The 11314-nt window shown below is 42.2% G+C and overlaps 1 protein-coding gene across 1 annotated transcript in view; it reads left to right on the top strand.

Annotated features, from left to right (window-relative positions):
• The first annotated feature begins 1354 nt into the window (after window positions 1–1354).
• Window positions 1355–11314, top strand: part of DNAH3 (dynein axonemal heavy chain 3) — a 129670-nt gene continuing 119710 nt past the window's right edge. The window contains exons 1-2 of the mRNA XM_032967309.2: window positions 1355–1700; window positions 3364–3465. Of these exons, the coding sequence (XP_032823200.2) occupies window positions 1671–1700; window positions 3364–3465 (132 nt within the window). The 5' untranslated portion in view covers window positions 1355–1670. The remainder of the gene's footprint in view (window positions 1701–3363; window positions 3466–11314) is intronic.

Genomic DNA, 11314 nt, shown 5'->3' with positions numbered 1-11314 from the left:
AAATTGTAAATGATGTTGATTCACTCAACACACCGGTGGGCTAAAGTAGTGAGCTATTTGTCCTTTGTAAATGTGACACATTTTTTTTTACTGTTTGGCCGTGTGGGGTGGTGGAGGGTTACGACACATTCATAAATAACGCGATCTAACCCAAACACCTTCATTATGAATAATATTGGTCACGAAAGCCTACGAGTAATTTTGGTGTCAGCCCCATCTGATGGTGTCACCCGGTGCGGTCCACACCCCCCTAGTGACGCCACTGACTGCATCGCGCGCTTTCAGATGCCCTTCTGTGGCCGTCTGGAACGCTCTTCCTTGCGATATTAAGAAACCACTGGACCTATGCACTTTCAAAATGTAAATTTAAATACATGTATTTAGAACTGCTTTTTGTGTTTAGTTTGTTATCCTTTCCCCGCACCTCCGATAAGCACGGTTGGCTACATAAGGTGCGAAAGAAGTTCAACATACATACACACACACGACGGGGTGGGTGGCCAACACCACGCCCTGTCGTGTTTGTCTCCCCTTAGGGCGATGTTCACACACCGCACCAGGTATTTATTTGAGGCTGAGTCGACCTAAGGGATGCCCAGGACCGGTTCAGATAATCGTCACTCACTGGTGTTGGCCGTGAGCGGGAATCGAACCCGGGTCGCCGGGTTCGTAGCGCTAACCACTGCGCCACCGCTCCCCATACACAACATCACACAGACACACAAGCCCACACACAATTTGTATTGCACACACATGCCTTCACACACGCTCAAGACCACACATTAACCACACAAAGGCCTACAAGCACATACAACGACAAAGGGCGCCCGTGTAACCTACATAAGCTGTTGGCGAGGGAGGAGATGTGGCAAGCACCACGCCCGGCCGCCTTTGTCTCTCCCAAGTACTGACATTTACACAGCACCACGTATTAATTTAAGGAATCTGTTCTGGGCCTCTCCTGGGTCTACGATAATAACAGCAATAGCCGCTATTCGCCACTAGTTCGAAGCGACGTCTACACGGCGCATGTACCAGGCTAGGTGCACTTCGAGGCTATCACGTACAGTGTGAAATGCCCGATCGCTCGCTAGCAGTTCACGGGACAGACCTAGGTGTTATAGGTTAACAATCGCGTACAAAGATAAACACACACATAGCTCAAACGCAGAGCAGACCACACACATACACAGTGTCGGCTGTGATTTGTTTGAGTTGCCCATAGCAACGTGGTGGGTGGGAGTGGGGGGAGGACGCTCGGTCGCGGTTACATAGCAACAGTTGCTAGGCGATTGGGACGGCTCCGGGCGATACCAAGTGAACCAGAACAACCCCCCCCCACCCACCCCCGTTCTATGGGCTGGAAAATACGAAATGCTAAGGGTCCGAGCAATGCGCGTGATTTAATTAACTTTAAAAAAAACTTAACAAGTAGAGAACGTATCTATAAATTAGTCTGCTGTTTTCTTTTAACGTTATTGTTGAGATTTGCGTGTGTGCGATAGTCTCACTTGGTATCGTCCCGCTCGCTCAGCTGTTCGTACGCATGAGCACGTGGAACTGACTCCTGCTTAAGCTCGTTAGATTTATAAACTTGGTGTCGTTAACTTTAAATTAAACGTTAATTTAAACGATTACTTTCATTATTTTCGGTCCGTTATAGGTGAGGAATGTCAACTACGCACCCGTCTAATGTACAGGTACGGTAAGATAAACAAAAGTGTGCACGTGAGTTTTAAAATTTACAGCGTTTCATACTTTGCACTTATGCATTCTTTAACACCAGCCATGCCAAATTTATTGAGCGTTGTCACTCGCATAATATACGAATAATAATACAAAGTATTCATCCACTGCTGTATGAAAACTGGCCATTGTTGGGCATTGCGGGTAGGCGAAGTGAGCTTAAAGTCTGGCGAAGCTCTTAGCAGTGTTAACTTTGCGAAGAGGCCGAGTGTGAGAGCAACATTTAACAAACATAAACACGGTGTAGTATAGTTTTAGTTCAATTTAGTTCGTAATGTTCGAACGACCCTTCTTTTAATTATCTGCGGATTATGATTGTGTTCTTCTCACCTCCGAATAGCACGGTTGGCTACGTCCGGTGCGAAAGAAGTTCAACATACGTACATCTGTATGGGATATTCCTCCCACGTGTAAACACTCATGAATTGTCCGCGAACATCTTAATGTATAGAGAACCGTAGAGTTTGAGCAATTGTTGGTGCCGGATCGTCATGTGGCTTGTCGCCTTTTTGTGGTCCTCTGCATAGACATCTTCAAACGCGTTTTGAAGATTTCGTGACTGCAGGAACCATACTCTTTGGTTCTTTCGGTAAAGTCACGTAGGTAGGAAATTAATAGATCGTCCTGAAGACGGTCGCTTGTGTTGCGATCTAAACGTCGTGATCTATTAATTTTCTATCTACGTGACTTTACCGAAAGAACCAAATAGTATCTTCAAGCGCGTTTTGAGTTATCTGGCTTATCTTTTATTTCCCAAATAATGTTAGAGTTGAGTGTATTCAATGTTTTGTCTTGCAGCTTCCTCCCTTTTCACATCTGCCCACTTCATTGTGTCCTTTGTGGGTTTAGTAAATTATCTTTGCTCTTTTCACCTTGCTCTACACTTTCCGTGCACTACACATTAATGTGCCAGTAATTGCATTACGCTCAATAGATGTTCGCTTCTACTTTCTCACTCCCAATCCCAAATGTACCATCATCCTCTCGTCACCGCTCCTTTCACCGATCTTTACATGAGCACGGTTAGCCACGTAAGAAGTTCAACACACATGCGCACAAATTCACCCATTACATTGTTGAAATGTGATTTGCCCTCACTGAGAAATGTGTTAATTTATTCATGCATTTGGTTCAATTGTGCATGTTTGTGTCTTGTTGTTGGAGCCCATATTTAAATTATATTAACTAGTCTAGTTTTGTGAGCCATAATGTTAACTGTATCAACTCTGTTGGATGTACGTATTTGCATATTTGTTTATATGTACACATTTGCATATTTGTTTATACTAATTGGTAACGTTTTGAGAGCCTCTGTGGTTCACTGGGCAACTCTATCCGATGTACTCTTACTTGCAAAAAACTCGATGATTGATTACCTGAGAGACTTAAGAGGAAAATAATGGTCCTACTTGGGGTTTAATTTCAGCAGGAGCTGTTTGGGGCTGTGCTCTGGAAAAAAAATATATCCCTGCCCTCCCCTTCCTTGAACCTGGAGTTGGAGGTCTACAGTAAAACATCCTCAATAAATAAAAACTTAATCCCCGGTCCTACTACATAATCCGCAAAACAAACCCAAGCACATGGCTTAAACGTTTTTACAACCATGTCGTTCCACAGGTTTCCAAAGGGTCAGCATTTGAGAATGGAGAAACACCAAGCAATATTGGTTCCATACCATCCCAGTCATCCTCCCACGCTGGATTCTCAGAGCTGTACAAGGTAATTGCTGCATCCGCCTTGTTTCACGCAGCTATAACAATAAATACATCGGCAATATTTCATTAATAGTATTTTCATTATTGCACCATGTTGTAGTCAGGGATGTGTCTTTGCTGTGAAATTCATATTTGCTCGTGTAATGGTAATAATTTTTCACAGTTCATTATATTATATTAAATAATCAAGTGGCTTGTCTGGATTTTGTTGGTTTATTTCCTGAAATTATTCCGTAAGATGGAAAAAATGTGGACATATATAAAATATAAATACATCTATGCGCATAAGCAGGACGGTGAATATTTCTGCCGTTGTATCTAATTTTCGCTCTTGCTGCCACTGAAACGTTCGAGTTTGAAGTAATTAACTGCAGTATTTTGACATGTTGCAATTGTTAAAGCACGAGCCCTGACTATTCATGAGTTATTTTTTTGCTTTCCCGGTAATGAAATGGAAAAAAAAATTGCGAACAAAAAACAATCCAGTTTGCCGCACATGTAGAAATATCTCGAGCAATAAACACAAGTGGTTATATTTTTTTTAACTTAGGAATTAAGGCACTTACCATGGTGTAAACATTCGCACATTAGACTTGTAATCCAGAGGTTGACGGTCTTCTGTCACGGCATTTTAAACAGTAGGTGCAAGTTTATTAAATCCTGCGGAGTAATCGCCCCCCACCTGTACCGATGATGGTACCTAAACCCACCTGATCCAATTGCCAGTGCGACTATAGCTGCTTCTGCACGAGGTAATCCCAAGAAACTGAAGCGAAATACAGAGGGGGCCTGCGACCGAAACCCAATAAACTGAAGAAAATCATAAGATAAGACAGAATCCAATAAATTGAGTGACAAACCTGAAAAATTCGTGGCAAGTTGTTAACTACCTCGCCTGGTATGCAGGAGGTCCTCGGTTCAATCTCGACCCTGACGCCTGCGGTATATTTGGAGTTTGCATGTTCTCCCTGTGGTTGCATGGAATTGTCTCCAGGTCCTCCGTTTCCCCCCCCCCCTCCCCCCACATTTAGAAACATGCGTTTTTGAGTATTTGGCTGCTATAAATGTCCGCACGATATGCCACTTCATTGGTCTATCATTTGTGGCCAGGTCGCTTCTGAAAAAGATCTATAATAAAAAATAAACGCGTGACAGTTTAGTTTATTATCAGCCCCCCGTAACGTCTTGTAATTCTTGTAACTGAAGAGAAACTCCCCCCCCCCCCAAAAAAAAATCGACACTGCTTGAAGAGAACCACAAGGTGGCGGTGTCGGATTCTGGCCAATTCTTTCTTCTTTGGGAAGCCCTTGACTGAGTTCACACGCGAGGCCGCCTTGAAAGAAAAACCTTGGAGGGACAGATTCGATTGTGAGGGCCCATTCAGTAACGCTGGACTCACAGGTGTGCTGTGCCATTGGCACGGAGAAGCTCCCTGGCGCCCGAGGCGTCCAATTGAATCGCGCACACGGTCGCTGCTGCTGGCAGGGTCCGTGGTGTCGCAGCAGTTGGAACGCGTGAGAACACCCTGTTACACATCGTACGAGGTGTCGGTGTTGTTTGAAGCACTGCCGAGTCGAATTGTTGTTAGATTTAAAATGTCGTGAGTTGCGTACTCGTCTTTCTTTGTAACAGTTCTTATGAGATCTGTTGAGTACCGCAGCAGATCTTTGCTGGGTTCTTGGCCAGTCAACAAAAAGGTTTCGATTGAAAGCTTTCGTGACTGCAAGGATTCATCTTCTTTGGTTCTTTCGGTAAAGTCACGTAGAATGAGAATAAAATAATAAATTGATAAAATAAAATAACATTAATATTCTCACGACGTTTCGGCCACAACACAAGCGGCCTTCATCAGGTGAAGGGACAAGACTATTTTATCAATTTATTATTTTATTCTCATTCTACGTGAATTTACCGAAAGAACCAAAGAAGAACAAAAGGTTTATTTTGTTTAACCGGGTGACAACTGAGGAGACCTGGAGAATATATTTTGCAGGCGTGATTTAGGTCACCACATTGACGGCAGAGGAGCGAAGTGCAGCGATTGTAGGTGGTCAGCCAGCTCCAGACAACGTACGACAGTGCCACCGCAACTTCTCTCAGTGTAGGCCATAGCCTGCTTGCAGGTCTTTAGTACTATCAAATATAGTCTCTGCAGTAGTCCAGTATCGCACAGTTGCATTTTTATCGAGAAATGCATCCTCAAGTGGTGGTTGAAGCAGTGCTCTCCCAGGTGATGGAGAGGAGGAGGAGGAGGTGGTGGTCCCTTTGGCAATGGTCGTGGTCCCAATAACGAACCTGATGGTCTCAGTGGTCCTGGTGATGTTTGCAGTGGTCATAGTGGTACTCTTCGTGGTGGTTGTTTTGGCCATGATGGTAGATAAGTGTGGATAATAAGATTCATTAATGTGTTGACAGTATGATTTTCTATGGATATATTTGATTGCACAGATACTAGAAAGAGTGGGTAATTGGGAGACAACTACGTTTCAATATTTTTACAGTGCATGGAAGTTATTTGAATAACGCTTAGATCGTGTTAATATTTGCGTATTTTTTTGTTACTACTTTATTTGAAAGTTTGCCCACTAGCCAATACAGCCACGTTTATGTGGTTAACCAGGTGTGAGAACTCAAGAGATCAGAATGAGTCTCATTTGCAAGAGTCACCCGTGGTCACCAAGATGAGCAGAGCAAAACAATGACAATCAACAACAATAATGAAGCAAATAGAAATCGCCGCAAAACACCCGGCGCACGTAACGTGGGGAAATCGCAATATTTGCACAAACATGAAGATTTGTTTTCATGTTCATCACAGTACAATTATTTATAAGTTACAGAAACATTAAACAGATTTATACGGTGACTATTGTACTAATTTGTAAACAGACAAGGATAAATGTCGAATATGATTGCAATACCTAATGCTGAGACAAGAAAGCTGAAAAGGTATTTTTTTTAATGTTATAAGCTTCTAAATTTTCACAAAATTATGACTGCACTAAATATGCGTAATTTCCTATAGTGTTAATGAAATCATTGGCGAGGCATTCTCAGCCTGTGTTTAAATGAGCATTTGTTCACACTTTCATATTGTGAGCTCTCCTTCATAATACATTTTCACAAAAATGGTGATTGTTTAGTTATAAAAAGACAAACATCCCCCATATAGCCGTAACAGACTGTTAGGGCAAGTGCTGTTAGCGAGCACCTATGAAGGCCGGCACGGCATATGAGGGGGTGGGTGGCCAGCACCACGCCCGGCAGTCTTTGTCTCCCCAGTGGCGGTGCTTACACCACCGAACCAGGTGCTCATTTGAGGCTGGGTCGACCTAGGGGAGGCCCAAGACCAGTTCAGATAATTGCCACTGGTGTTGGCCGTGAGCAGAAATTGAACTCGAGTCGCAGGGTTTGTAGGGCAGCAAGCTCACCGCTTAAACAACACACACACACACTGGTTTGGGATTTATTCTGTTTTAATGGATATAATACCACCGAGGCATTTTCTGGCTATGTTTCTAAGCAGCCTGAGAGCTCTTTGTTGAAAAGGCACTCTAGCTTTTGCAGCGATGCAAACAGTACAATGGAGCAGATGGGTTCTGTAGAAAAGTAATATGTTTGCAAAACTAACACAGCTTTTCTGAAGCATCCCATTAATCCCGGTACGTGACATTTTGGCTGTACAGCAAACGTATAAGTGCCACTTTTGTATATCAGACATCCACTATAAAGCTTTAAAGATTCCCAGATCAATTCGGGGCACATTTAGAGCATGAATTTGGTTTATTTTTGTGTTTAATTTTGAAACCCATGTACATACATGTATTCATGTTGTGTACTCGTTTATGTCATAATTTCAAGTGGATGAATTGAAAACACAATAAGCAGAAAGCGTATCTTTTGGAAAATCGACATTATTACATTTTATAACGCATTTACATTTCACGTATTTACCAAACGTCGTCTCTTAACGACTTACACTTCTTCTACGTTGCATGGCGTTAATGAACTGAGCTGCAGACGATGATTCATATTGTAATCAAGAAGTGCCACCTAAACGTGTCACTTGTGTGCTCTCGTAACATCATAATACGAATAGTTTCTACGTCATTCATAAATTGGGTTGTTACACAGCATATTTACGTTATGTATTATATTAATGACTGCCATAGTTGAATTGTGAGCAAAAATTGTGAACGTTCAAAGGGAAACGTCACGGTGATTGGTCAAGTGCCGAAGCCAACTGTAGTGCTCTTGTTTTATCATGAATACCCTGGCTTTAGTAACGCTTTGCACTCCTATCCTCAGACCCCAAACGGAAGTTGCTACAGAGCCATTCGTAATGCCCAAGAGCATAGCAACGGCCTTCTGGTCTTTTTTGTACTCTCACAACAATCTTGGCAACCATTTCACCTTACGCATTACAGTTGTAATGTGCTTACAGTTTGTTAATATTGCTGAATGTAAAATATCTGCAGTGCACGTTCACATTCTGGCACACAACACATTGCTTGGTATGTTCTGAATTGACCAGGTAAATTGTAAACAAATTATTCGATGTTGCACTGGTAGTGGTACATATGCACAATTAATAAACAAAACAACTCAACATACTCATCAACAACGCTGTGGCCTTAAAAGAAGAAAATGTATAATTGGTGAAATTTCGGGCAATGGCCCTTCTTTATAGCACATAAACAGGCCAGAGAGAGGGTAAAAAAGGGTTGGATATTGCGCTTAACATCAACAATTGGTTACTGCTTACTGGTATTGAATCCAAAATCAGAGTTTTGAAAATGACCCACAGCTACAATAAATGGATGTATTGGCTGTTACACCGGTACAGCATAACACACCGGTCCTCATAAAACCGTCTAAAATCTAAATGTTTTAAACGACATTCGTCTAACGACTGCTTCGACATCACGATAACTGATTTTGATGCACCACCACCCCGCAAGATTTTCTGACCGGGGTTGCGAATCATGGGAAAAGAAATCACTTTTTCCTTTTTTTTATATTTTATATACCGCACACTGGTGTACCACCAATACGTTCAAATGTATAATTTTGCATGCGTGAAATATCAACGCATGTTCCTATCATAAGGAATATACCATATTTTTTATGATAGGAAATTGTCCTCAGTTGTACAAATCCGCCCACACACACAAGCACACAACCAACATTTGCTTGAAAGTTTAAAATGAAAGGGCATCATAATCTGGGGAATACTTTTGGAATACATTGTCAGCAGAATATGAATAAAGCCACTTGAGTGGAGAAGAAAACCGTTAAAATGTGTTTTCACGTAAGTAGCTTTTGGCACTCATACTGTTGTTCAAGTGGTGCCGTTTAAGCCTACACATAAGCAAACGTCGACAACCCGGTCAAGTTGTCTCTGTTAAACCACGGAGTAGTGCATCTGTGGTTTTAAGTAGCCTGCTCAGAACATAAGCTCTAACGAATACGTTTATTATTCTTCGGCCGAAAGGTCCATACTGTCGTACGGTCCGAGGTTTGAAAGTGTCAAATGCCTGCATTATATGCACATTGTTTGGACTGTTATTGACAAGAGCCGCTACATTCCACTATGTTAGTGAAAGGGTTTCCAATCATCAGTACCTGCCTGCGGATGTATAAAAGAACACTTTACAAAACGTCATATTCGGGAGTGCTGCCACTCAGCCAGCTAATGCCCTAACTCGGTTTAGCATTCTGTCCCATACAAGGGTATTTCAGCCTCTGTTATTGTATACATATATTATTTATTCAAATCTCTTGGTGCTACATCGTTTCTGGTCTTGTATGGATGAAAATCATCTGGCATGCCCGGACTCAATGTTCAAACGTATGTTATCACGTCCCTTCGAACTAGTTCCTTCTATTGGCCATAACAAGTTCACAAGATGTTTTGCTTCCCAGGAGTGGAGTTAGTGGCACAATGGCTCGTGCACTGCGCTTTGATTCCGAGAACCTGAGTTCAATTCCTGGCCATAGATAACATAAGTGACGGATGATATATGCTCTCAAACCTACGCTGAGCATCACAGTGAACTGTGGTGAAACAACCCCTGTAAATTACACAACGTAATCAGGACCTTAACCAAGCAGCAGATTGACACATGGCTGTAACTCATGATTGATTTCCAAAGATATATTGCCATCTTTTATTGAACGGTTATATAATTTTTTGATTTAAAGCTTTCGTGACTGCAGGGATTCATATTCTTGGTTCTTTCGGTAAAGTCTCCAAGCTGTAAAGAAGTTAACTGATTATGTGTTTAAAATGTGTTTTCACTTAAAGTCACATCGACCAATTTGTGAAGAATGCCCAAACAATCTAATGACAGGATGTACTTACCCTCCTTCGTTCTGCTGCGTTTGTTTTTGTTGCTCGAGTTGTCTTGCTTTGGTGGGTAAAACCTTAACAAGAGGCTCCTAATGTGAACAGAACAAAGAAAAGGGCAGCTTAGAAATCCCAGGCCAGGAATAAAAGCCCATGGAGTCTGTGTGATTGCACGTCAATAAAAATCAGTCGTGCAGGATTTTTTTAGCAAGGAATATCAATTATCTTTATTTTTGTACCCAGTTTTGGGTAACCCCCCCCCTCTGCCCCCAACCTTGCCTTGAGAAGTTTGGCCAGCAGGGAAGAGTAGGCCAAGCATTCCATATAGAGGAGCTCTCTACAGCTCCCCCTAGTGGAGGCTCTTCCACCAGCAGTCCAGCAGTGACGTGAGCAAGCAATTGCAGTGCTGCACCTTTACCCTTTTTTATTGCGAAAGGAATGTTGTATTGTACAATGTTGCATATTGCAATTTAGTGGCGATTCATATATCCATACAGATCGTTTATTTGTTAGTACTACTAGTCAGTAATATATTTTAATGTCATAACAATTGCAGATATTTTGTTCCGCGCAGAACTGTTTTGGGCTTTTAGTTTCAATGCAGCCGAGCTCCATCACGCCGGTTGTAGTCAACAGGCAGGAACATTTCCCCACAAGGCGAGCCATTGTCCCTTCGTATTCTGTACACGGCAATTACGTGCATTGTAGAATTTAAATTAGGAATTGGGACAAATCCGTCTAAGCTGAATCACATTTTAATTTCCGCAGCTGGGATTCTGAATTCAAAACGGAGTCTGAATGAGCCTGCAGCTTTATTGCTTGAGATTTAAAACGCAAAAAAATGCAATGATCAGGAATTTCATTAAGCGCTGCCAAGAGTGTGTGTGACAATAACTCAGCTGCATCAATCTAGGCGTGACCCTGGTATGGCTCAGATGTGGTACAATGTGCCACTTATGGTCTAGGCTGGGAGTAAACCTCAGTTTTCTGTGACCACAAGTGGGTGTTGGAATTACATTTTGTAGCTTTAGTCAAGGCCTAACACAAACAAAATACTATTTTCTTAGCGTTTGGATTGTTAATTTTTCAAGTTCAGCTTGTTTTTTTTTGCAACATGTATTAACCTTTTTATGTTGTGCGGAGGTAGTGCAGTTTAAATACACACAGCCAGGGAAGGTGGCACCTGTCCTCCCATTTAACAATTCATGTCGGGCTTGATGGATATCTTGAGCACAGGAACACTTCGCCCTCAGAGTTTTTGCGGGCGTTCGTGCCGAGCTGTGTCAAGACTTGTTGTTATCCTCGAGCCGTGAAGCACCTCACTCCTGCACAATGAGCACGCTGAGGTTCATACACAGAGCAATCTTTTGTTCTCTGAAAAATGTGAAACCCTAACCCTGCCTTATTAAAGGTGCCCAATTGCCTTCATTTAATTGACTGCTCCCGACGTCAGTATAAAAATGCGTACAGATCCTGACACTGGTAGAAAACTCCATGTACCTTT

This window comes from Petromyzon marinus, chromosome 37 (genome assembly GCF_048934315.1).
Source record: "Petromyzon marinus isolate PM22_M1 ecotype Great Lakes invasive population chromosome 37, UKy_Petmar_22M1.pri1.0, whole genome shotgun sequence".
Taxonomy (NCBI): domain Eukaryota; kingdom Metazoa; phylum Chordata; class Hyperoartia; order Petromyzontiformes; family Petromyzontidae; genus Petromyzon; species Petromyzon marinus.
This window is presented reverse-complemented; position numbering and strand designations above follow the sequence as displayed.